At 49.0% G+C, this 27,380-nt stretch overlaps 2 protein-coding genes across 2 annotated transcripts; one reads left to right on the top strand and one right to left on the bottom strand.

Moving 5' to 3' along the window:
* The first annotated feature begins 15,779 nt into the window (after nt 1–15,779).
* On the top strand, nt 15,780–20,669 carry MADCAM1 (mucosal vascular addressin cell adhesion molecule 1). The gene is given in 5 exon segments (XM_074939406.1): nt 15,780–15,807; nt 15,810–16,088; nt 17,219–17,536; nt 18,791–19,483; nt 20,154–20,669. Coding segments are annotated over 5 exon segments (1,461 nt in total). The 3' UTR covers nt 20,297–20,669.
* A 2,379-nt stretch (nt 20,670–23,048) lies between these two features.
* Nucleotides 23,049–27,372, bottom strand: LOC141977751 (uncharacterized). Its single transcript, XM_074939407.1, has 2 exons — nt 27,203–27,372; nt 23,049–26,411 (listed from the first exon to the last, which is right to left on the bottom strand). The coding sequence occupies exon 2, from the start codon at nt 26,392–26,394 to the stop codon at nt 25,717–25,719; it is 678 nt and encodes a 225-aa protein (XP_074795508.1). The 5' UTR covers nt 26,395–26,411; nt 27,203–27,372; the 3' UTR covers nt 23,049–25,716.
* Between the last annotated feature and the right edge of the window lie 8 nt (nt 27,373–27,380).

Below are 27,380 nucleotides of genomic sequence, written 5' to 3' on the forward strand. Positions count from 1 at the left end.
AGCCAAACAAAATAGTTATAACATTAAATCTAACTTAAATTTGATTATGTCAGGTTTAGAAAACTCTAACTGCTCACACAAGTCAGGGTCAGAAGGCTACACCTAGAAAGAGAGCTGGGTTCTCACCACTCCATGAAGCTTGAATCAATGGGGGGTCCCAGGTGGTGGTGGTAACTGAGGGTCCGGAGTGCTGGAGACAGGCAGAGCCCCCAGCACAATCCGTCAGGAGAAGATGACATCCCCATGGAACTGATACAGATGTTGGATACACTTACTTGAGCATGGGTAGGGGTTTTTGTAGGGAAAGAACAATGGTTCAAGGGAGAACACTAGATTTGTTTATAGGTAAACTGATGGCTCAAGGGAGGATACCAAAGTTGTTTTGTTCAGGCTAGACCATGGGAACTGATCATTCCTGGCTACGGGGGGTGTTCCTTGGAGGGAGCTCACAATGCAATTAGGGAACTTCAGTATTTTGGATACCAATAATGGATTTATTACTAGAATTGGTCTGATAACTTCTGAGCTGGGTGTGTGCAGGCATGGGTTCATTAACATCGGGAGCAGAGATCCCCATCATGCACTGCTTCCCTGCTTTTCTGGTCCCAGAGTTCCGTGCGGTTCTTGCCTTGGAGTCTCTGTTCTCCATTCTGTGCGCTAATGGTGATCCCTCCCTGTCCCATCTTCAATGCAAATGAGGCTAGGGGAGCTCCCTTAATCCTGTCACCCTTGTCCAGAGGGGTTTACGTGTCTCCCACGGCCTTTTCTTTGCTTTTTGTAAGTCTTTCTTCTGATGGGTTTTGGTTCAAGCAGAGGCTGGGGGGGGAAGGTCTTTTGTGAGTCAGACAGGCTGGGTACTGCGCCCTGTTTCCCCAAGAACACAGAGCTGACAGGAACAGTCTCCCTGTTCATTCTGATCTGTATACAGTGGTGGTCAAGCCGTGTTGGTCCCAGAATATTAGAGACACAAGGTGGGTGAGGTAATACGTTCTGTGGGTGAAAAAGACAAGTTTTCAAGGGTACACAGATCTCTTTTTCAGTAGCTCGGTGTGAGCTCAAAAGCTTGTCTCACCAACAGAAGTGGATCCAATAAAAGATATTCCCTCCCCTGCCTTGTCATTCTGATCTGTGTCAATTAAGTCCAACCCTGGCCTGGAACCTTCCCACCTCTGCTTGACATGAGCTGTAGGCTTCCCTTTGCTGTTCCTTTCCTTGGAGAAATTCACTAAAGGATCCTGGTCCTTTCTTTCTGCTAAACAGGTACCAGGAACTTCCCCATCATCCTCTTAATTCTTCAGCGTCAGGAAGAGGATCCTTTTTGGGGGTGATAATGGAGATGATCATTATCTCCCTCCTGGGACTGTTGTAAGACACATAGGTGTACCCTATGAATCCCGCTGTAGTTACTGGCTGTAACTACAATTGTTACCAGGCCAAACAAACTCACTACACCTAACATGCTGTTATAATGTTTATCCAAAGAGTGTCTTGTAAGGTATCATATGAAAGTTGGTGACCTCTGGTCATTGATATTCTTGGGTGATGTATGCATGGTTAGCGTCTAAAGAGTTTTATGTAGGTGTGCTGAAAATATTCCTAAAATATGTTTAGACCAAGTAATCCATGTAAAACTAATAACCAGGTTTCTCCTAGACAAAGCCATGTATATTAGGTGGTCTGCAGGGGTCCAGCTTTGTAAACCAGAGACTGTGGCTTATACATGTGGTAAACAGCTTGATCACTCTGACAGACAAAGGGCAAAACAGCATGGGTTGATTACAGACAAAAGACAGTGAAAGTACATTTGCATATAAGGTAAACAGAGTGATCAAAGCAGCAGGAAGAAGACCCCAGCATGCTAGAAAACAAACAGCAGGATCAGAGTCTGAGGCCCCAGGGGTCATCCTGACTCTGGGGACAAAACAATGAGTCTGGGGAAATATAAGGAGAAGCTAAAAGCCATTTTGGCATCCCTCACTCAGGGGACAAAATGGTCAGCACCCTCTGATTCTAAGAACGGGAGAACCTCCTGCCTGCTGGGCTGGAGATGTAAGTGAGAGATGTGTAGGCAAAGATCTTAGCTTGCTAGAGCTAAGCTTTCGCCGCTAGAAATTGCAGTTATACTTGTTTTGATTTGTAACCATTTTCTGTTATCTCTGCGTAGCATCACTTAAATCTGTTTTTATTAGCGGATTTATTCTTGTTTTATTATAAATTCCTCTCAGTGCTGCTGCTCTACTAAAGGCAGGTGAGTGTCCTCAGTTGAACCAACAGGCTGGTTTGCGTTCCGTCTCTTTGGAGACCACAGCATTGATAATTTCGGAACGTGTCCAGTGCTAGGGACTGACAGCTGAAGAGGAACGCTCTTCCAGGGGGTTCTGGGACCGGTGCTAACTGAATGTTACCTGCAAGGCAAGGGTTGGACTGGCAGAGTCTCAAGGCGTTCATTGGTTAGGCTGACAGATTAGCATGGCAGGGAGCTGACGCACAATTCAAGCTCCAGCAAAGCTCCCTCTTGCTGAGGAGGAAGGCAATGGCTTATGGTTCTGGCTGCCCCGAGAGCGTGTCACAACAGGTACCAAGGCCTGGAACCTCTTACTCGATTTAGCTTCCTCCTCTGCCTAACTGCGATGGTCGGTTAGGATTTTGGGGTGGGTACTGTGAGCTTTTAGGGAATCTCGTAACCTGGTCCAAATCCTGAGTGTGCATGCAGTGGGATAAAAGTGAGCTTTGGTCAGTGTGATTTACACGCACACCCCCCCCCAAGCCTTCAGGTCAGATCTGTAAGTTGCTCTGAAGGGGCGATAGACATGAGCACACTGTTGTTGCTGGGAAACACCTCTGGCTCTGTTTTTGATCTCTGGCCCGTCTGCTCTGCACCATTCTTTGTTTCCCAGCTCTCCTTTCTGGAAGCGCTTTGTGATAAAGCTGCATTATGCCACCGCTAATCAAAGCCAGATCCATGGGCTGCCTCTCCCGGGCAGAGGACACTCAGGGTGGGGTCCGTTAAACCCCCACACGCCATCTAAACAGAACTGGGTTTGTCATGAGATTGAAGGCCATTGTCTAAAGCAGACGATTTTCCCCCAGAGACAATTGCGTCTTTGGTAAAAGCTTCCATAGGCTTCTTTTGAAGTTCCTGTGCTGTAAACCGAGCCAAGTTCCCGTTGGATTATGGAAGGCGGATAGAATTTCAGTCACGATCCAGGGGTCAGCAAGGAGGCAGGAGCGGGGAATACCGGGTGGCCCCTGAAGGACGGTCTGGACAGCCAGTTAGGATCTTACAGGCATGATCCTGAAGGCCATGTGGGGAAAGCTCTCTGAGTCCCGCAGTGGCCATAGCTGGGAATTGCACTTTTATCACACTGAATAACTATTTCTCTCACCTACACAGGGTCCTCATCAGCCTACGTCTGTCATGTATTTATCCTCCCACCACCCCTGTGGGGTTGGGGATTTTACAGAGGGGGAATTGAGGCAGAGAGAGAGGAGGTAACTCACCCAAGAAGACTGTGGCAGACAGGGTCTCCCGAAGCCCGTGCTAATGCCCAAACCTCTGAACACCCTTCCAATGAACGTGAGCTTGGACAGGGCAAATTGTAGCGCTAAGGGCTTGCTGGTGAGCTGAACACCCCTGCAGGGCCCTGAGATATCTGCCAGGGAACTAGATTTGAGGAGCTGGCTGTTTAGTGGACCCAGGCCCCATTCAGCCTTATCTCCCCCTGGCCATGAGCAACTCCTTGAAGAAACCTCGTGTACCAAGAGTGTTTGGAGCAAAGGGTGCTCTCCCTTGACTATCCATTCCACATCTCTGGGTGAAGATCAAAGGGGAAAGAAACGGGGATCTTGTGATAGGGGGGTCTACTATAGACCACCAAATCAGGAGGGCAGAGGTGGATGAGGCATTTCTGGAACAAATAACAGAAATATCCCAAAGCCTGGTAGCAATGGGGGACATTAACCACCCAGACAGCTCTTGGAAAAGGTAACAGAGCAAAACACAAAATCTCTAATAACTGCTTCTTTCAGAAGGTGGAGGAAGGAACTGGAGGACAGAAATTTTAGACTTGATTCTCACGCAGGAGTTTGTTCATCTGAAGGTCAGAAACAGTTTGGGTGAATGCGATCATTTCATGATCGATTACTCAATTCTCAGGAGAGGAAGTTCTCAAGTTGCAGTGTGGGAGATTTAGGTTGGATATTAGAAAAAACTTTTTCACTAGGAGGGTGGTGAAGCACTGGAATGCGTTACCTAGGGAGGTGGTGGAATCTCCTTCCTTAAAAGTTTTTAAGGTCGGGCTTGACAAAGCCCTGGCTGGGATGATTTAATTGGGGATCGGTCCTGCTTTGAGTAGGGGGTTGGACTAGATGACCTCCTGAGGTCCCTTCCAACCCTGATATTCTATGATTCTATGAAGGAGTGAGAGCAGCAGAATAAAAACAATGGACTTCAGAAAAGCAGAATTGGTACATTTTCTTCCCATGGGCCCTACCTAAGGGATAAAGGAGTTCAGGAGAGCTGGCAGTTTCTCGAAGAGACAATATTAAAAGTGCAACAGCAAACTATCCTGCTGCAAAGGAAAGATCAGAATAGTAAAGGACTCATCTGGCTCCATCAGGAGCTCTTTAATAACCTGGAAATCAAAAAGGAATCCTACAAAAAGTGGAAACATGGACGAATTGCTAAGGAGGAGTACAAAAGCGTAGCACAAGCATGTAGGAACAAAATCAGAAAAGCTAAGGCACAAAATGAGTTACACCTAGCAAGGGACATAAAAGGTAACAAGAAGAGGGTCTTTAACTACATTAGGGGCATAAGAAAGACAAAGGAAAGTGTAGGTCCTCCTCTTATCAAGGAAGGAGATCTAATAATGGACAACATCAAGAAGGCTGAGATGTTTAATGCCTATTTTGCTTCAGTTTTCACTAAAAAGATAAATGGCGACCAGATACTTAACACAATTAATATTAATGACAAGGGAAAAGGAACACAAGCCCGTTGTGCCCGGCGCTGTACAAGGAGAACAAAAAGGAAGTCCCTGCCGTTAAGAAGAAAGACAGATGAAAACTGCTGGCTCTTAGGGAAGGCCTGAGCTTCTGGCATGCTGATCTGAGCTATTTCTTCCATAGATCTTCAAATAAAAACACAATTTTTGATCTAAATTAGAATCCTGGTTGGCCTCCGTTCTTCTTCCCGGCAAAGCGGTAAGGAGTCCCACACCAACGGTGCCCACACCACACTTGTGTAGTGCCAATGACCACAAGCAATGAGGACCTTGGTTAAAAGGCAGCACTGGCTCAGGATAAAGAGCACTCTGGAGCATTGCTATCATTTCCTGGGTGTAAATGAAAACGTTGTTAATGGGATTACATTATCGCTGGCTGCAAATATTAAAAGTCATGAGTCTGGAACCAAAAAAACCATGAGAGTGGCTTAAAAAATAAATGTGAGGGTATTTTTATTTGCCCTCTAGTTTCTGAGCCTTTAGGTCACACTCAGATCACGTCTTCAAGCTTTTGTCCGCAACCCTGAGATCTAGAAACTCAACGATTTATTATGATGGTTCAGGCCCTATCATGACTCCAGGAATTGGGGTTTTACGTAAAAAAGCCAAATATTGCAAGACTTGTGATTAAACCCATGAGAGTTGGCAACCCTGGAACAATAGATTGGCTGAAAGTAGCTCCCACTTCAGAAGGTCTGGGGGACCTTTAAGGTGCATCGGAATCTTGTGAGCACCCCTGCTTCCAGTTCTGGGCCCATTTAAAACTAGAACGAGCAAAGATGGTGAAAGACAGAAAGTCAGGCTGGCCGGGGAGATGGACTTGATGGGACCTACCAGACCTTTGGACTCTTGTTTTCAGCCTAAGAGGAAGAGATCTTTCTAAATTGGGCCTGTAGGCCCCTGTCCCTCACAATGCTGCTCTGCGGGAGTGAATCTTCAGGTTCGCTTGACGATTTCTGCATCAGTTGGACAGTACAGCCTCCCTACAAATATTAATCCTTCCTCTGTGTTTAGAATTCTTCTGTAGGTCACAAAGACCAGTTAGTTATTTGACAGACGGGGACACACAGGCACGGGAAAGGGAACGTGGTTGGCCTACGGTCACGCAGCACATCCGTGAAAGAGCTGGGAATGGAACTCAGGTGTCCTTGCTCCTACTCTGGTGCCCTAGCGCAGGACCAGCCCCCATAAGAACTATTATTTAATTTGACTCTCGCTGCTGTTCTGTGCTCGTAGCTTCTCTGTCAGGATTTAGATGGATGCCAGGAGCAGGAGCAGAAGTTTAAATTCCAGGGTATTACTAATTAAGAGGTCTCTTGGGTTTTGGTACTGTTTCTCTCCCTCTATGTGTGAAACTTGCAAGCCGCTAATTGTGTTAGTACATTCTAAGACAGAGTCTGTTCTCAAAGCAATTCACAGAGACTCAAAGCAATACTCTAACAACAGAAACAGCACCCAGAGACTCCTCGCCCTTTTGTTGTATTAACAATTGTGATTAAAATAGAGATAGAGGATGTATGTGGATGGATGCTTGGTGTGGATAATAACTGAATGATCAGGGAGGTGCCAGCCTAAGAATCCAGTGTCCATCGGCTGAAGAAGGCGTCAAGTGGAAATAACCAGAGGACCCCCGGAGGGCAGACTGGAATCCACCCAACAGCCTCAAGAATGGGAGAACCAAAGAACAAGATAACATCTAGCAGCACGGAGCCGTCAGGAATGTGCCATCTGCTGATTGATTCAGCAACAGCATGATGAAGCAATTCCCACAGACTGGCCTAGGAAGAAATTCCTATAAAAAGAGACTCTAAAAAGTGAGAACTTTGGGGTCTGATTCTGCAAACCAACTTCCAGGAGCATCAGATGAGCATCTGACAAGGCCCTGCTCCCTCCTCATGTCCAGGCCACCTGGCCAGTGGCTTGGCATGAGCAACTCTAAGGCTGGTAACTATGATAACAACCTTGCAGAACCTGTGTGTGTGTGTGTGTGTATGAATGAATGAATGAATGTGTGAATAAATATGAGATTGAATGGAATGTTATAGCTATAACTAACTGCTAACTATGATGACAACCTTGCAGAACCTCTGTGTGTGTGTGTGTGTGTATGAATGAATGTGTGAATAAATATGAGATTGAATGGAATGTTATAGCTGTAACTAACTGCTTACTACGATTCTTTCTGTATTCACAATAAATGTGGTATTTTGCCTTTTTCCCTTTAATAAGATCCTGCTGGTTTTTAATTTATTGGTACAACATTTTGGTGGAGAATTGCGAAAGGGGGAATATTGGTAAAAAACCTCAGTTATTGTAAATATTGGTGTGCACACCGCCAGCTCTAGTGAGCTAGGCATTTCTATTAGGTTAACCAGACCTGCTGGCCTCCGAGAAGGTAGCAGGGGACCTGCTGGCCTCCGAGAAGGTAGCAGGAAAAACAGATTAAACCAGACCTGCTGGCCTCCGAGAAGGTAGCAGGGGACCTGCTGGCCTCCGAGAAGGTAGCAGGAAAAACAGATTAAACCAGACCTGCTGGCCTCCGAGAAGGTAGCAGGGGACCTGCTGGCCTCCGAGAAGGTAGCAGGGGACCTGCTGGCCTCCGAGAAGGTAGCAGGGAAGAACAGATTAAACTAGACCTGCTGGCCTCCGAGAAGGTAGCAGGGAACCTGCTGGCCTCCGAGAAGGTAGCAGGGGAGAACAGGTTAACCGGACCGGCTGGCCTCCGAGAAGGTAGCAGGGAGAAATAGGTTAACCAGACCTGCTGGCCTCCGGGAAGGTAGCAGGGGACCTGCTGGCCTCCGGGAAGGTAGCAGGGGAAAAACGCATAGATTAAGCTATGATTTCAGAATCTAGGCTGTGTCACTTGCTAAGTAATACCAGCAGTGACAAAGAGATTGAAATATCCATGTTAAGATGTTTAAAAGAAAACAGGGTAAGCCAGTACCAGAGGGAGGAATGGAGTCAGAAGGAACTCCAACCTCACCTTTTGTTAAAGAAATTACACCTTTTAAACAAAACCTTCAAAAATTTGGGCACAGTCCTTGGACTAAACAAGCCCTAGCTGATCTCTGCACTATTTCGGACCTAGAGGATAGATTGGCTCAGTATATCCTCATATACAAACCTTCTAGTGCTGCCAAAAGAGATGCAGCAGCAATTTGGTTGTTGTGGGAGGCATGTAAGGATTCTTCCCTCCGCTTGTCTTCATGTAAAGAGGAAAAGGCACAAACGGAAAAGGGAGCAGACAATTGGAAGGTGCTGGCTACAAATACCCAAAGCCAGCTGAAAATAGTGAAAGAGGCACTCCAGGAATACAAAAAGAGTGAAAAAGTTAACTCTGCAGAGGCTGGAGGGAGGCAGGTAAAGGGGGAGAAGGTCCTATGTATGGCACCCCCAGGCATAATTATAAAGAGAAAGAGTAAAAAAAAAAGTTAACTCTGCAGAGGCTGGAGGGAATTAAGCAGCTAAACTTTGTGAAAATGTTAAAAAGAAAAAAAAAGTGTTAGAGAAAGAGCATTCTTGGTTTCTTTGCAGCCATTCTGAGGGAAAAATGGGCCCTTTTCCAAAGGAATGTCTGTAAATTAGCCAGGCAAAAGAAACTGATTAAAATCATTTGACTGGACAATTTAGTCAAATTTGCTAAAAGAACATAAGGGGGTTCTATTGGAACTTAACTGCCTCAAATGTATAAAGGGAATGTAAGATGTAAAAAAACAGAGCAACGTGGAAGGGATGTTAAAGAAAAGAAAATGTGTATGTATCTATCTGTGTGTGTGTAAATATGTAAAGTTCTAAGGACCAGTTGGTTTTGTTTTTGTTTTAAATAATGCCACTAAAAATCCATTTGACTCTTTAATTCAAAGTTGCAAAACTGACAGACCTTTTTGCTAGACACAGGTAATTAGTGCTGTTTGGCTTTGGGATTTGGCATTTAACCCTTAAAAAGGTAACTCAATGCTTTACAAAATTTAAAATGTTTTAAGTTGTGGCTGCAGCAGGGCAGTCAAAATCTGGAGAATAGAAAAAAAATTGGATTATTTTTGTTTGGTTGGTTGGTTTTTGTTTGTTTGTTTGATTTTGTAACAAAATAGCAGATGAAAAAAAATAAATAAATACGAAATTTAAAAAAGACAGTGGCCCTCTGAAGCAACAGCAGGGGTGAGGTGCACAAAACAAAAAGAAGCAATGTTAGAAACACTGAGTCTTAAAATGGCTCTGAGTAATCAGACTGTCACTTTGATAAAGGTACATGAAAACTCTGTAAGCAAAAAAAAAAGAAATAGTTACACCTTATGTAAAAATTGATATGGATAATGTTATAGAAGTTAAACTATGGAAGGAATGTGTATTTGCCCCAGAACATGTGCAGGGTATATTGTAGAAGGGGCAAAAGAAATGCAAACATACCATGCTACTTAATTAAAATGCTATTAGGGCTCCAAAGGGAGCCACAATAGGTTGGGTTTTCTTTTTCAGATTGCTGTGTGTTTTGGAAGCAGAAGTTAAAAGTAATCAAAACTCTGGTGAAAGCTGATTGTGTCCCTTTTAAGATAGAGTCTCTGAGCTGCTGATGGCTTTAAATCCAAAAGCAGGAAGCTTCTGTGAAAATGCAAATTACCTAAATGATAAAGGAAGGAAAGAACTAGCAGCACAAAGGAGCTGCAGATAAAGGACACACCTGGTCAGCAAACAAATTGCCTAAATAAAAGGCATGGGATAACAAGATAATTTTAATAAATTTAATGATAATAAGTATCCCTGTAACAACGTATAGTGTGTATGATTTTTGGAAAAACCCTTTAAGGTCGTATGGTAATGATGCTTCTCAGTTATTACCTGTAAATAAAACTTAAAGCTTAACACAGCAGGAAAAACATTATAAACTTGGTCTGCTGTATAAGAAGGAAAACTCAGGGATTTAATGACTAAACAGTGGGATAATTTCCCCATAACCCTTAAAAGATAAAAGCCATTGAAACCTGGCCCACCTATAGAACAAAAACAGGAAAATGTGGGGGCAATTCCTCTGTTTTGCCTGCAATCAGCAAGGGTATTTGTAAAAGAAATATTTTAAGCAATAATCTGCCACCCCAAAAGGGGTAGAAACATGTTCTTTTTGTCTTTCAGAAAAATCAGGAAAAGCTGATGCCAGCTGAAAAGTAACCCAATACCATGAATCTACTGTCACAATAGAAATTGTGTTTTGTGTTCTATGTTTTGTCTTGTGTTTTGTCTTGTTGCTAGCACTGTTGTGTGTTTAAAAAAAAAAAAAAAAAAAAAAAAGATACTGAAGACCTGCAGGAACTTAAAAATAAATTAAGCTCTCTGTCCCAGCTACAGGACAGCCTGATACAAAAACAAGTACATGCCAACGTAGACTTGGTCCAAATTGGTCTGGGTAACCTAAAAGGCCGATGGAATCTTTAGTAATGGCTTAATACTACCACATGGCTTATCCATTAAAAAAAAAAATATATTAGAAATAGGAAACTACACAGCCATAGCTCTGGGATGCACTGAAATGCAGATACTTGCACGAGCTACTTTGGAACACAAAATGTTCTGCGTCATATTGGGAAATATTAAGGGTTTGATGCATTTGTTAAAACAAAGAAAGAGATCATTGTTTGACACTTATCAACATGAATGGATGCAATATGTTTCCAGTATTGTGAAACCAGACTTGTTAATGGGAGAAATTGTTGTCAAAATTGCACACCAACAGTCCCTGGAGGCAAAGGTATTGAAGGTTAACCCACTCCCCATATTACACATGGGATCCTTCTGGCTACCCTGGACCTTGAGCCAGTGGGCTGGGGAGGGAGGGAAGCTATTGGACACTAGAGGTTGTATCGAATGGACTCCTCAAAAGTGGGTGTGCCTCACCTTGCCTGTTGCCCCAGAACCTTGTAGTAAAGATACATCACTAGGATCGTGTATGTGGCATGAATTGGAATCACAAACTCAAATTGCCTCACAGTACCTTCTCTTGAATAGGCTACATAGAAAGTGACACTGACGATTATAAATCTTAGTGTCAAAAGGGGGATTATGTTGGATCATATTAAAGAAGTTCTGTATTAAAATCACAAATGAGTTTGATTCCCCATAGTTTAAATTCCAGGGTATTACTAATTAAGAGGTCTCTTGGGTTTTGGTACTGTTTCTCTCCCTCTATGTGTGAAACTTGCAAGCCGCTAATTGTGTTAGTACATTCTAAGACAGAGTCTGTTCTCAAAGCAATTCACAGAGACTCAAAGCAATACTCTAACAACAGAAACAGCACCCAGAGACTCCTCGCCCTTTTGTTGTATTAACAATTGTGATTAAAATAGAGATAGAGGATGTATGTGGATGGATGCTTGGTGTGGATAATAACTGAATGATCAGGGAGGTGCCAGCCTAAGAATCCAGTGTCCATCGGCTGAAGAAGGCGTCAAGTGGAAATAACCAGAGGACCCCCGGAGGGCAGACTGGAATCCACCCAACAGCCTCAAGAATGGGAGAACCAAAGAACAAGATAACATCTAGCAGCACGGAGCCGTCAGGAATGTGCCATCTGCTGATTGATTCAGCAACAGCATGATGAAGCAATTCCCACAGACTGGCCTAGGAAGAAATTCCTATAAAAAGAGACTCTAAAAAGTGAGAACTTTGGGGTCTGATTCTGCAAACCAACTTCCAGGAGCATCAGATGAGCATCTGACAAGGCCCTGCTCCCTCCTCATGTCCAGGCCACCTGGCCAGTGGCTTGGCATGAGCAACTCTAAGGCTGGTAACTATGATAACAACCTTGCAGAACCTGTGTGTGTGTGTGTGTGTGTATGAATGAATGAATGAATGTGTGAATAAATATGAGATTGAATGGAATGTTATAGCTATAACTAACTGCTAACTATGATGACAACCTTGCAGAACCTCTGTGTGTGTGTGTGTGTGTATGAATGAATGTGTGAATAAATATGAGATTGAATGGAATGTTATAGCTGTAACTAACTGCTTACTACGATTCTTTCTGTATTCACAATAAATGTGGTATTTTGCCTTTTTCCCTTTAATAAGATCCTGCTGGTTTTTAATTTATTGGTACAACATTACAGATGGAGAAACTGAGGCACAGTGAGAGGACGTGACTCGCCTGCGGTCACTGGCAAAGCAGGGCATAGGCCCTAGGTCTCCTGACTCCCAGCACTGGGCCCAGTCCACTGCATGGCCAGGATTTTCATCCCCTCAGTGTACGCCCATGTCTCTGTATGCAGGGGTGTAAATGTCTGTGGCAGGAGGGGGTGGAAGAGAGCATTAGGACGGTGTGTTAGGGAGTGGGGTGAAACTGAGTAAATGCATAGACGTGTATCTAATGTGGAGGGGAGTAACATAGTTGTGGGAGGAGTGGATGTCACATAGGGGGTTCAGTGTGTGGACGGGGTTTGTATGGAGATGTTTATAGGGTCTAGGTGCTTATTTGGGAGACACAAGGCATCTTCCCATGTCCTGTAATTCCCCTGTCCAACCCAGGCAGGTTTGCATTTGTGTCCCTTGTAGGAGGCGGTTGTGATTTTGGGGGTGTCTGTGCAGAACAGGATCCTTAGCCTGTGGAGCCAGGTATTTAGGGGTTAAAGCCATTTTTACCATAAGGCTAAAATTCCCCACTGGAAATTCCCAGCTGACCAGCAGGGTCATGACGGATGGTGCTTACTATCAGGGGGCGGTTCCTACCTAAGTCTTTAAGAGGTGCGTGAGGATGGGACTTCTAGGCAGAAAGAGATCAGCCCCAGGCAGAGTCCATCCAGCTGGTTGGTGTTTTTTAAGAAACAGCTGCCCCTGCAGATCCCTGTCAGAGATTAGCTGGAGCGAAAACACTTCCCTGTAGCCACAGCAATGGAGCCAACTCCTCTCCTCCTGCTCCTCAGCCTGGGTTGGACTTGCAGCGGTAAGTTCCCTGGAGACCACAGCAGACCTGAGGCTCTCTCTGGGCTGGAGGGATTGGGGGTTCCCTGCCTTCGCAAAGGGCTGAGCTATTCTTTTCAGCTATTTCTCCATGCTGGTCCTGGCTGCTGCTTTGAAGTTTTCCCTCTTTGCTGTACGCTACACAACTGCTCTGCCAACGGTATCAGCTCTGCTGCCTGGTGCGTCTGGGTGAGCAGTTGCGGCTCTGTCTAGATGTGATCCGTGTGCGATGCTCTGTGCCCAGTTTGGATTGGCTGTGCTAGCCTTGGGGTGCTCAGGAGGGGACTCTGTTAACAGAGCTGTCTCCATCCTTGGGTACACATGGGTCTGTGTTTTCTTCTGTAGTTATACAGGGCCGGGCACAGTGGGGTCCTGGTTTGTTACCAGGGGTCCTGGGCACTCTGGTAATAAACAATAATCCCACTTCCTTTCTGATGCCCCCTCTCCACGAACCTCCATTGCACGTGGATCTGTAAGTCACTGATTCATTTTTTCTCCAAGTTTAAACATCGTTAAAACTGGCTCAGAACGGGAGGGAAAAAACACATCAGTTTGTCCCCCAGACTTTGACTCCGTCTCGAATTAAATTAACAGGGTTATCAAATGTCGACACATCTGAATCTCAGAGAACGTTTATTTTAGCTCTTAAAACAATACAAATAGCTCAGAGCCTAATTTCTACATCAGCGGATGTATACTGGCCTATAGACAGGTCTACGCAGCATCAGTGGCATGAGACGTGAGCCCCCAAGGCTGCCAAGCGCTCTTGGAAATAAATACTCTCGTAATGGTGCCAATGGCGACCACAGTGTCGCTGCCACATTTGGGGCCAGTGCTGGCGTACTTTTAGAAAGAGGCAATGAGATGGCTTTATTGCACAGCTTTCCTTTGGAGACAATCCTTCATACAAACCGCATCCCAGAGTGCTGTAGAGCAGGAGCGCTCATATTTTCATAGGGTGGACCACGTTGTAATAGATAGCTGGTCTCATGGGCCCTCTTCCTTCCCATGTGCCGTTGCCCGCACCGCCTCTCCCATTCATGATCACCTGCGGTCCTGCCTCCCCCCGTTCTTCATCACTGAGTTGGCACAGGGACACTGCAGCAATTACCTGCATTGAAAATTAATGTTAGGGAAGCATTTAGGAGCTGACTTAGGGTGCTGAGTACCCACCCCTTCAACTGAAGTTGTGGGAGCTGCTAGCTATCAGCACCTCTGACCATCATGCCTTGGGGGTATTTTAGTTGACTTGCAATGCCATCGAGCAGCTGGAAATCAGAGCCATGTAACCAGCAAGTGCGCCACAGACCACCAGTACTGCATGGACAGAAATTTGGGAACTGCCTTTGCAGAGAGTTAAAGCCAGATCCCCAGCTGGTATAAATCACTGTCACTCCATTGGCTTCAAGGAGCTGGGTCAATTTACTCCAGCTGAGGGTCTGGCCCAGATAGTACATGAGTTGACAGCCTGCTGGGGAAAATGGGAAATGATGAGCTTATGCTCAAATAAATTTGTTAGTCTCTAAGGTGCCACAAGTACTCCTGTTCTTTTTTGGGCCACTCCAGTGAGTCATTAAAAAGCAAGCTGCTGCCCTCTTGGTCTTTGCGCAGACACTACAGATCCTTGGGTCGTTTTCAAAACAGTCGCGATTTGTGGTTTGTCAAAATTTCCACGCTGTTTGCTGTGCACCCCAGAGGTGGCTGCATTTCAGCAGTGTTGTCGGCAGGGCACCTTGAGATGAAAGTCTCTAGTGTGATGTACAAATTCAATCCAAGTCAGTCACGCAAGCTCCTGTTTCTGTAGGTATCCCTCCTCATTCTCTTCTTTAATATTTGCAGTGGTTTTGTAACAAAAAACATTTTTAAATGCATGTGTCATTTTCTTACTTTGACAAACCAAAGTTAAAATAATCTGGATTGAATTAAAATAAAGTATTTAGTGCTTTGTCTTTAAACACAGTAACCAGAATGTGGGATTTATATGGCTCACCTCTGATTGGCAGCCTGTTCCTACTTCCTGCTGGCTGCCTGGCTCCCAGGAGAGCAGCGCCAGCAGCAGCAGGGGTTAACCAGTGGAGGATGACCGGTGTTTGGCCTTATTTTTTAAGAACCACTTGTAAAATCTTTGTGGGAAGTAGAGACTCAGATGAAGTTAAACCCAGGCTGTGTTACAGGGAAAATCTCATCCCTTGGAAACGCCTGCAGTTAAATAACAGTCCTTCCACTATAGCGGCATCTTTCCTCCCTGAAGGATCCCGTGGATCGGCACTGAAATGCTGCCACCTCTGAATTGGAAGAAACCTGCCACTGCATTGCATGACAGTTGTGGGGAGGGGGAATCTGAGCCAACAACCCAGGAACAAACACTTGCTGTTCTGGAAGGTCTGAGGAGATGTTTGAATGTTTGCGTGCAGTTTTGTTTTTGAGGTCACGACGCAAAGAGGGGAAGTGGAGTGAAAGGGAGACATTCTGCCTCTTTTGAAGATCATGGCAAAATTACTCTTAACTTCCCTGGGGCCAGAATTTCACCTCAGATCTGCTACATCTGCAGTGTTACCAACCCTTCCCATTTTATGGCAAGTCATGTGATATTGGGTGTTTTTGAAAAAGCCCCAGTTCCATGAGTCCTGTGATTATGGGAGCATCTCCGCTTTAAAAGCAAAACAAGAAAAGTTGCCAGCCCTCTTGATTGTGGAGGTGACCTGAGTGCACCCTAGCGGCTCAGAAACCAGAACACTGAACTCAAAATCTCACCATGTCTGTGCTGCCCTTTCCATTGGGAACAGCTGCCTTAGATAGCGCTGGGTATTTACTGCACTTCTCTGAATGACCCTTGTTTTCTCCACTTGCTGCTTTCCCCTTTCCCTCCCCTCCACCCAGGCCAGCTGACCGTGCTGCCCCAGGAGCCGCTGGTCGAGATTGGAGGATCCATTCAGTTGAACTGCTCCTTGGACTGTCCAGATGGGAAGCCCCAGTGGAAGGGGCTGGACACCAACCTGGGGAACATCATCTCCACCCCCACCTATACCCTCCTGCTCATCACCAATGCTGCCACAGCCATGGAGGGCACAAAGTTCTGCATTGGGAACTGCCAAGGGAAGTCCTACCAGGGGTCAACCAACCTGCAAGTGTACTGTAAGTGCCCTAGGTCGATGCAGTTACCCACCAGCTGCATGGCAGTCTAGACTCCAAACACATTGTAGCCCGAAGGGGACATAGTCCAATTGAAACCTAGAGGTTTTACCGTCACATTGGCCTGGTGTTTTTCTGACCCAGGCAAATAAGAGGAACTGACCGACCGTGCTAGGGAACCAGCCAAACCAACCCTGCGCGAAAAGTACTGCCAAATCACAAAGACTTCAGAATGAAAGAAAACCACTTCCCCCTGCATCCCTTTCAGTTCCTGTTGCCTCCAGAGCTATTCGCAACAAACGTCAGATAAGGGGCACTTGAATGGCTGTCCCTTTGCAGACGATATAGGATCAGGCCCCCAATCTCCCACCCTCCCCACTTCACAGAATCCAGCTAACGTTGGAACTGCCACACTAGAACAGCCCAATGGTCCATCTCAGCTGGTATCACGACACTGACCAAGGCAGAATGTTTTGAAGAAGGTACCAAGCCTTCATAACACCTCTCATCATGCCATCCTGCACCTTAGGATTCTTCCTGGCCCAGCTGATGATCAGTTTATGTCCAGAAGCATGAGGATTAATCACTAAAATGCAGCCCCTTCTGGGGTGGAGGATGGCCACAAACCAGGGCGAGGGAACAGTTAAGATCAGGAGGCCCGGTTCTCAGAGGTGAGGGGCACCCACAGCAGCCACTGGAGGCAATGGGAGCTGCTGGTACCCAGCCCCTCTGAAAATCAGGCCCTAGGGTTCAAGGTCTGACTTGAAGGGCCCTCCCCACTGCATGGACGTCCTCTGGCAGATGTGGCCATGGTATAAATGGGCCAGGAATGTAGTTTTGTGGCTCCTAGAGTGGATCAGAAATTGGCCACTGTTCCCAGGACTGATCTCTGTGATGAATCGTTAGGGGAAGAGGGCAGGAATTGATTGCATCCCACTCACTCCCCTCTGCATGGAGTCTCTGCAGATGCCACACCTGACAGTATGAGCACTTCACACCTGACGTCAGCGGGTGGGATTCTCAGAAGGGGCAAGTTTCTTACAAGCATTGGCCACTCCCGGCCCTGATCCCCCTGTTCCATGGTGGGTGATGTAGCTAGGAAGCCCGTTCCTCATGTGCCATTCTTTTCTCAGCTCTTCCAGATACATTGCAGCTGGAAACCCAACCAAAGGAGCTGGTGGCTGGGCAGCCAGCCCATCTCCGCTGCTCTATTAGCAAGGTGTACCCGCCTGGCTCCTTAACTCTGAGCTGGTATCGGGGGGACCAGAGACTGGAGAGCCCAGACCCTGAAGAAGCAGCTGATGACGAGGAGCTGTTCAGTTATGACTCTGAGCTGGAGGTCCCAGGGGAGAAGGTGACGGAGGGCATGGAGTTCAGGTGTGAGGTGGTGCTCCTCTTGCCCTCAGAAAGGCGTTTCCACAAGGACACAGAGGTGACTGTCAGCACAAAAGGTAAGTCTTGGAGACCTGAGCTAGGAATCTTAGCATGGTGGGTGTGCAACTTCTCCTGCCACAGCCATTTCCCCATGTCACTTGCAATACTTGTCTGCTGGGGGTGAAAAAAGCTCCTGCTTCCAGGCTGCTAATATGAACTCTGTGTGGTCTGTGATGCCCTAGGCAGCATGGGAACCAGGGTAGCGCCAAGCTGAATGGGCCTGAATCCACCCATGTGAGGACCTTTTGCTAAACGCTTTCAGCTCTCCAGGAGAGATGCACTGCTTCCTCTCAGATCCTGGCACCTCCCCTTTACCCCACCAGATCTTCTTGATTCATTCTGTTATCCCACCCCATGCATCCTTCCTCCTAGCCCAGGGGTGGGCAACCTTTTTGGCTCAAGGGCCACATCGGGGTGAGAAACTGTATGGAGGGCCAGGTAGGGAAGGCTGTGCCCCCCAAAGAGCCTGGGCCCCAGGACCCCACCCCCATCTAAACCCCCCTGCCCCGAGAGGCCCCCTGGAACTCCCATGCTCTATCCAACCCCCTCCGTTCCCTGACCCCTGACCGCCACCCCACCCAGAACCTCTGCCCCATCCAACCGCACCGTGTCCCCTGACTGCCCCCCGGGACCCGCTACCCAGCCGCCCCCTTACCATGCCGCTCAGAGCAGCAGGAGCTCGCAGTCCTGCTGCCTGCATGGCAGCGTAACTGCAGGGGAGGGGGAACAGCAGGGGTGGGGCCATGGGGCTAGCCTCCCTGGCCAGGAGCTCAAGGGCCGGACAGGACGGCCCCGCGGGCCAGATTTGGTCCCCGGGCCGTAGTTTGCACACCTCTGTCCTAGCCCCAGATACTCTTGTCCTGAGTCCTCTTTCTAGCCCACACTGTGAAGTTAGGGATCAAGGGAAGGGCCCCATGTGTGCTAGTCCTCTTCCCTGTCTAGGGCCCTAATCCCAAGGATCCCGCCTTAGCCCACACACAGCTGGCATACAAGATGCCTGTGTGGGGTCTGAGACATATATGAAGGGGAGAGCAAAGCAGGGGATAGGGCTTGAGGTTTCTGACACAGCCATATCTCTGGAGCTGGGCTCAGAGAGGTGGAGGGAGCCAGCAACCACTTCAATCCCCTCCCAGGGGATGGAGGATTATTTGGTGACAGCCGTGGTCAGAGGGCCACCTACCTGGCTTGCATGATCACAGCACCTTAAGGACAAGGGCACGGTGTATTTGTAGCCAAGCATCAAGAGACTAATCGAAACCTTCTATTTACAGCTGTAGCAGAGAAGCCCACAACTGAGTCAGTCACTGGCCAAGAGAATCCCAGAACTGAGTCTCTGGCTACTACAGAGAAGCCCCCTGCTACTGATTGCAGCCCCACAACTGGGCTTTTGGCTACTACAGGGAACTCCGCCACAGAACTGACTTCTGCAGAGAGCCCTACCCCAGAGTTCATTGTCACATCGCACAAGCCCAGTGGCAAAGCCACCTCTGTCCACTGGCTGGCGACCACAGAGACCCTGGCCACCGAGTCCAGGGCGGCTTCACAGAACCCCAGTGCAGGCTCAGCCACAACAGACTGGAGCCCCAGCAGTGGCTTGAGTTCTGCGCCAGAGAGCCCCACCGCAGGGGATGTGGCTAGCACAGAGAGCGCCCTGACCAGGAAAGCCACTAGTGGCCGGAACCCCAGAACAGAGTCTGTCTGCAACCTTCTGATCCGGCCTGTCCCTCCTAAAGGGACCACCGGGGAAGCCCTGAAGATCATATGCGAGGCAGAGTGTGGTGAGAATGTTACCATTAAGTGGGTGAAAACCCCTGTGGCGCTGTCTCAGTACCAGGAGGAGGCGTCCGAGGGCAAATCCACCCTGACAGTTGACCGTGTAGGTCTCGACTACCAAGGGATCTATCAGTGCGTCATGCTGAGCAGCAGACTCCAGGTGGCAAGCCTGAACGTCGCTGTGTCTGCTGGTGAGTGGCTGCCAAGGGCTTTGCAGTCAGGCGTGGTTGGTCCCTGTGGGGAGGTGCAGGCCAGCCCAGGGAGGAGGCGTCGGCGTCCCTGTGATTGTGTTCGTTTCCTCCCCCGATCTGTACTCCCACAGGGAACACTAGAACACAAACTACAGCTTCTGGTCAGCATGACCCTCTGACCAAAACCAGTGGTGGGGGGAGAGGCGGCGCGCGTGTGTTCAAGGGCCAGGCATTACACGGGTCTTAGCCACACGCTCTCCTTGGTTGTTGAACGCTACAGTGAATAATGGCTAGGGAAAGTTGCTGGGTTGCCCTGAAATTCCATCCACAGGCACTAGGACAACACGGGCAGCGGCAGTGCAAGCTTCCCTGCCCACGTGCCTTAACCCGGGGCTGGAGGGATCAATCTCTGGGCACGAGCCTGTTAGCCTAGACAGCCCATTAAATCCTCTCTGCTGAGGCTGCTGATCAGTGCCACTAGCCCTGGGGGCCCATGTGATGTGAAGATGCAGCTGTTGGTGGCTGGCTGGAGAACCACCCGCTGGTGTCAAAGGAAGCTTAAGACACCGGGACCCATGCTGTGATGTTTATACTTGCTGATTGTTGAGATGGAGCCCTGCTAAAGGCTCAGGCACGGCAACTGACAATTTCTCTTGTCTCTTCTTTGCAGCTACCTTCAGCACTGACTCTGCCATTGCGGTCGGGACGGCAGGCTCTCTCCTGGGCCTGATAGTCACAGCGTTTGCATCATATCGCCTGCGGAGACGACTCCACCCACCGGGTATGAAGAGCCCTAAGGGGAACAGCGTTTAGGTGCCTGTGGCCCCATCGCGACTCGTTTTGAACATTCATCCTCTTTCCACTGACAAGGGTGCCCATTGTTACAGAAAGCTTGGTATTAGACCCAGCTAGGCCTCTTGGACTGCACCTGTCCAGAGACGGGAGTGGAGGAGCTGTCTGATGCTTGGGCCACTGCTGGGAGAGCTGGGTAAATGGCCAAGTTGGAAGCTGCCCAGCAGAGCTGAGCAGAACTGTAGGTTGACCAGTCTCTTTCCTTTCCTCCACTTCACTCCTTGGCATCATGGTTCCCTCTGGTTTCAAGTGCAATGGGAGCATTTTGGTCCAAAGTGCAGGCAGTTGCTGAGACTTGGCTCCTACAGACACACCTGTGTGACTAACACATGACTCAGACAAGAGCTTCTCAATGGAGATGAACAGGTCACAGGTATCAGGGTACAGCAGTTTCTAAAACAGACCACTGGATTTCCTCTTCACGGTACATTGAAAACTCTTGCCTTGGTTGAGGCCTCCGGCTGAGGAGATGCCAGTAACATGTCCTGTGGGATTGGTTGGAAATCCCTTTCTGGATCTGCCTTGTTCGTTTTGATGTTGGCTTCTTATTTCAAACTCTCTGGGGTCAGTTGCTCCTGTTTTTGTTCCTAAGTATGTTATGTTTTTCCAGTGGGGGTGAGGAAGAAGTGGGGGGGGGGGGATTCCAGGTGCATCGAGGGTTGGCTAGGGAGGGACTAGGTGAGAATATGCTCAGCCTTAGCCCCTTGGAACTGAGTGGAGACTTTAAGCAAATGCACAACAGTGACGAACTATCAGCTCTGTACCGCTCCTACAGCTCTAGGCCCTGGGTTTCTTTGCGCTGATACTTTGCAGCCTCAGCCTCTTGCTCTGAGACGGGGCGGCAACTCCTTCTGGAGAGGGCTGTGGGGCAGCTGCCTGGGTTCCTTCCACACCAAGATCGTACATGCGCCAGCCCCCGTACTGACTTCAGTTTCCATCCCATTCTTATCTGTGTATTTAAGATGTCCTAAGAAACCCCTCCCAACTGCTGTAATCTATCCAAGCTGGCTGCTTGTAAATAACCTGTATTAAATGTTGATAATGCAGTAGACCTGCTGTGTTCACCGAGTTTCTGTTATATAGTAAGATCTGCTGCTCTAATAAAGATCTGTTTTTACATATTCCCTGCAGTGGTTTCCTTGGCAAGTATTGCTTCTCTTTACCCTGGCCCTACTGTTTGCCTGCAGCAGCAGGGCCACGTGTATGCTTTTATTCCCCACAGATGGGGGCAGGGAGGGCACAGAGCTGCTCGCAGAATCGCCCCATGAGTATATTCCTGTGGGCATTTTGACTTCAGCTGGATTTAATGGGTGCCATCAAAATTTGCAAGAGGCACCAAATTGCAGTTTGCTGATTAGCTGCTGCCTTGATGGCTCTAAAACAGCACACCTGGCTCTCCTGGCTGAAGCAGAGGCATGCTTCCCTTGATCCGAGAGAGATGGGAATCCCAGAAACACCTTACCGAGAAAAACCAGCTCTCCCTGAGTCCAACAAACAGAACCACGCCACCTGTGCTCCACACACTCCCGGCCTCTCCCATCAGCCTGAGGTCTCAGTTCCTTATGACACAGCAGCATGTCTCTCTCCACTAGTTCACATGTAACCATCTCAGCAAGGAAATCCCCAAGGCTGGGGCCTGGGCTGCCACTGATCGCCCCTGGGGAAACTTCCCAGAGCAAACGCTGCTGTTCTGAACTTGGGTTCCTGCTTGCTGGGCTCAAGCCCTGTCAGGGCACGGGAAGCAAGGGCAGAGATAAAGGAGCAATCACAGAAACAAGCCCATTTAGTCCTAATCGGTCAATAGGTGCTTTAGTCCTCCTCCTGCCCGGCAGGGTGGAACAGCCCTGGGCCTAGTAGGGTCAGTACTCCCACATTCCTACTCCTGCAGGAGGCCTAGCTTTTGTGCTCAGCCAGGGATGACTGTGGCCGAAGCAGCTGCCAAGCGAGGAAGTGAGCGTGGCTTTGTCCATGCAGGGAAAGCTGTGGTGTTGTATGAAGCCCGGTAGGTCACCTTGGGGAAGCACAGAAAGCCCAGCTGGGTCGTTGGCCATGGCAGAGCTGGTCCAGTTTCTCCTTGCAGCTGCAGCACTCAGAGCTGTCACTCAGGCTACGGGCCACACATCTGGTGGCTGGGGCCAGGACTTCAGAAAGGGGCCAGAGAGGGAGCCAGAACAGAGAGCTGCTCCCCTCCCTGGTAAGGTTAGGGGCAGGTTGGGGGCACAGGAGAAAGGGACATGATCACTTTGCAAAGAACTTGGCTACAGCCCATCTCAAAGTTCTCTGTAGTGCAGGAAAAGTGACAGCTTGGGGCTTGCATGTCGGGAATTAAGCACTCCATTCCTGCCTCCGTTCCTTGTGCCTGAGAGAACTCCTCTCTCTGGGCCCTGCTCTCGGAAAAGTATCACTGCTCTGTGGCAACTTCTCTGTGTGTGTAGGAAGTCAGACGTCCCAGCAAGGGCGGGTGGAGTCTCCTTCTGCTCTCTGACCTCCCAGCTCCACTGAACAAATACCAGACTCAGAACTTGCTCAGGAACCCACCACCTGCAGCAACCACACACCCCCACTTAAAGGAAAGGAAATCTCCCGCACATCCAGCTGGAAGGGGATATTAATGCAGCAGAATATAGTTACCCCGGTTGGAATCAAAGCTAGGATACTGGGGTTAACAAAGGCCTCACAGCTTGTGTACTCAGCAACCAGAATGGGTGCAGTTAAAAAAAAAAAAATCCCTAGCGATCTGTAGTCCCTCTGATTGTGAGCCGTAGCAGCTGCAGTGGGGTACAGCAGGAAGTGCTCTTCCCTCCTAAAATCAGCACCAGTTCCTGCATGTTACCTAAAGGTCTCCCCTCCAAACACTGCCCTGGCCCAGCCCTGTGTAGCACAAGAGCAGATGAAGTCCTAGCTAAGGTGGAAAGACTGCAGGCTGCTGCCATGTTCCCAGTTATTAGCAGCCAAGGTTTGTTGCTTTGAGTTCAGAATGTACAAGCAAAAAAACAAACAACCTTTATTTAAAAACGAAACACAAATCCCTGCACATTCTCAAAGAGCCCCTCCTCCGGCTCCTGCACAAACTGCTGTTTTAAAGCGGCAACCAAGGGTAGCCTCATGTTCGGTAACAGGCTTCTTGTTAAAGCACAGCCTGCCTGCCGCTGACCCGTTCTGCTGCCACAGAGCAGATTAAAGGGCAACACCATCCAGTTGCCAGCTGCTCCATTTAAGTTTTCTTTCAATATGAGGAGACTTTTGATCCCTGCCCCTGGGAGGGAGACTGATCGGAGATGTTTGCTGGGCTGCTGTTTCAAGTGAACAGCGCTGGACAATGAAACCTCTATTCAGAGAACAGGCAGCTGAAAAGCTTCCCTAGCACCAGCCTCCCAACATACCCCAACTCCACCTCAAGACCCACTTCTCACAGGTAAGGGGCAGCTCACTCAACTCATAGCATGTTGTGGGGCAGTCTCTGTGTGAGCCATTTGGAACTGGACTAGGACTATTGCACAGTTATGACCGGCACTGTTGCCCTGAACAGCTGAGCTGAAAGGCCAGTGTTTGGCCTATCCTGACTGTGGCTGAAAAGTCCCATGCCTTCTGGGAACCCCCTGCCAGTCTGAAGACTGTTTTACACCAAAATTACAAATTTCAGGGTTTACAGAGGTAACACCCCACTTTTCTGCCATGATTAATGGAGGGATGGCTACACCACTGGAAGGGCAATCCAGTAGTGGCGTACGCCGCTCCCATGGGGAAATTTCCTTCCCTGACCTCAGTGCTTTTGGTGAAGCTAAAAAGCCCCTTTGTCTCTGCACTGATGCAATTTGGTTCAGAGCAGTGCTTTTGGTTCCAGAAGAATGGACCACTTCCCTCCCTGGTAAAGTCCTAACTCTGGCATCCAAATGCACACCTCAACAGAAACCAGCTGCACGTCTGCGCTTACAAGCCAGGCCCCCCTGCTAGCATAGAGGGGCTGTGTTGTAGCTGTCATCAGACCCCCTCATTGCTCTAGCTTTGGGTAGGAATCAAGCAATCCTTTGTCCTCCTTTGATGCTTTTGTTTAAAACCCCCTTTAGTAGCCCTCACGTCCCTGACTATTTGCAGGCAGAATGAGTTATGCTGGCCCAATTCTGTAGAACTAACTTTATGAGCTTGTTTATTAGTGACCATGAGAAAATACTCAGTTAAACGCTGTCATTGGGCTGGAGCCTGTCCCTCCTTGGGAGCTGTGCGTGTTGGGGGAAAAGAGGGAAAATCTCCAGCGGTTCACATACACTCCTCCCCTCTCAAGTTTGCTCTCCAGTCCTTCTTCTGTCAGGAAGTAGAGGTCCAACGCCCGCTCCCTGGAGAATAAAGCTTTAGATCAAAGATTCTTGGAGGTGGGGACCTTCTTTACTTGCAAGGTCTGGCCATCACTGCAGAACACAGTAAGGTGGATGAGTTTAACTAAACTACAGTGACAGATTACAGCGAAAGCCTCTAAGGGACATGGTACAGAATTCCACCCAGAAGACGCTGCTGCTACATTGAGGTAGGTGCGTGACAAGAAACATGACGTTGACAGGCTCATGATTTAAAGCAGCTGCAGGCAGCATTTACAGTAACTGAGTGGCCACAAGAACACTCTTTCCATCAAGCAGACTATGCAGCTGCTTCCTGGAAACCATTCTGTTTGGGATTTGTCTCAAGAGTGCATGGAACAATGATAATGCAGATGCATCCAGTCAGAAACAAGCCCCCCCCCAGGAGGTGGAACACCAGGTCCTATCAGCCCTTTTTCCCTACACCCAAACCTCAGGTGCACTAGACACATTCCTACAGCATTGAAACCAAGATGAGGGGGATGGGGGGATAAACAGAGGCAGCAGAAGCAAAGACGCCCGCTGCAGTTTGTAGTGTAGTGTATGAAAGACCAGCTGCATCTGTGGGACAGATGGCAGCATCGCTTAGCAGCGCTCTGCTCAGATCTGAGCTTGGAACACGGAAGATCTCTGTCCTGGATTAAATTGGCAAGTGTCACCGTCCTGAAGGGTGTTTAAGATCACAAGGGAACCTTTGGTCAGACTGTAAGCCAGAGTCCAGCCATCTGATAGCAGCTCCTGCACCAGTACCGCTGCACCAATATCATCTGTGCACAGCCACTGCCCGCAGCTTCCCAGTCATCGGGAACCATTATAACCAGCACGGCGCTGGAGCTGCTCCAAACCCCAGGCTCCTTATCACACATACTCAAGGTTCTGCCTCCCTTCCATTAGGCCCAGCTTTTGTGCTGGGTTTCAGCACATTCCCAGCCTCGCACAGAGTATGGGCAGACTCCAAGACTGGGGCAGCCTAAGCAAGTTAGACTGATCACAGCTGCACGGAAGCAGGACCCGGTACTGTGCACGCTCCTAGCCATGGACCGTGCGCTGGTGCTTCAGTAGGTTGGACTTGTGGTTAAAGGACTTGGAGCAGCATTTGCAGCTGAACTGCTTCTGGTTCTGGTGAGTTCTCTTGTGCTGCAGGAAGGTGGAGAAGTGGGTGAAGCTCTTGGGGCAGCGCTCGCACTTGAAAGGCCTCTCGCCTGTGTGGATGCGCTGATGCTCCTTGACGGAGGCTTCCCATTTGAACCTCTTGCTGCACTGGGAGCACTTGAACGGCTTCTCCTCGGTGTGGATGCGGAGATGCTTGATGAGGCAGGACGTGCGCTTGAAGCGCTTGGCGCACACGTCGCACTGGAAGGGCGCCTCGTCCGAATGGACCTTGCTGTGCTTAGCCAGGTCCCCAGCCAGCTTGAAGTGCTTGCCACAGGCATCGCAGCAGTGGGGCCGACTGTCCGAGTGGACCAGGCGGTGCTTAATGAGGTCAGCGCAGCGGATAAACTTCTTCTGGCAGGTCTCACAGTGGTAGGGCCGCTCGCCTGTGTGGATGCGCTGGTGCTCTTGGAAGTTGGAGAGGTGCTTGATGTCCTTCTTGCAGATGTTGCAGCGGTAGAACTCCAGGGGAACAGCCGCACGGCTGAGGAGCCGCTGAGATCGCTTCCGCTTTCTCCTGACTGGGGACTTTGGAGAGCTTTTCCCTGCTTCCATGATGTTGGAGATCACACCTGGCAAAGCAAGGATTTATATAACACTGTATGCGCTTGCTCTGCACTTTACGGAGCATGAAAGAAGGCAAGGTCCCCACTTGGAGGGCCTTCCAGTCTAACGCAGGCAATTACGGGGCATCATTTCAGGCTGTTAGAAACTCCAGTGATCAGTGCTAGAGATTTAATGACAGAAGCAGCTCTGAAGGAGGGCACAGGAACAGCGAGTTGGTCCAAAGGCAGGAGGCATCATGAAAGAAGGGGGGAGTGGGAGAATCAAAGGAACAGCTGGGAAAGAGGATGCAGAACATAGGGAGGAGGAGAAAGTGTGAGCACATGCTTTCTCATTAACCACACGCTGCCCTTTCCCTGGTACCCTTCCCTCTCACGGCACCGGTTAGCTCAGATTACCCCATTATACACACGGGGCAAGAGAGCTCAAGAAAGGTGAGACAGGGCCCGAGCTGGGACAACAACCCAGGCCTCCTGCTTCCATCGCTTGCTCTACCTGCTAGGCCCAGCCACCTGGGGGAAGGGCTTTGTCTGGGCGGGCCACATGGCGGGAAGGAGTGACCCGCATCCTCCCTTCACACCCCCGCCCCAAGCATGCAACTGTTGGAGGGATTCAGCCCCCCATTAGCCCAGCCCCCTCCCTCCCACAGCTCCCGCCGAAGGGGGCCGAGCCCAGGCCCGTTACACACCCTCCCAAACCGTAGGGGGACCCTAGAACCTGCAGCCCCGCCCAGAGCACGGGGGGGTCCCCCTCCCCCAAAACACCGGGGCCACCCCCCGCAATACAGGACCCGCATTACCTGCGCACGCTAGGCCGGGAGCAGGAACCGCGCTAACCCAGGAGATCGTCAGCACACGCCCCCACCCGACTTCCTTCGTGAGGGAAGAGGTCAAAGGGCACCGGATAGAGAAACCCAGGTCAGAGGTCAGCGTCCTTAGATACCGGTTCTTAGGCAAGGGGCATTTGCCCACACTAAC

This window comes from Natator depressus, chromosome 25 (assembly GCF_965152275.1).
Source record: "Natator depressus isolate rNatDep1 chromosome 25, rNatDep2.hap1, whole genome shotgun sequence".
NCBI lineage: Eukaryota > Metazoa > Chordata > Testudines > Cheloniidae > Natator > Natator depressus.

Bases quoted from the DNA above. Each gene is read 5' to 3' on its own strand.
- LOC141977751 (XM_074939407.1), bottom strand. From the start codon at position 26,394: ATGGAAGCAGGGAAAAGCTCTCCAAAGTCCCCAGTCAGGAGAAAGCGG.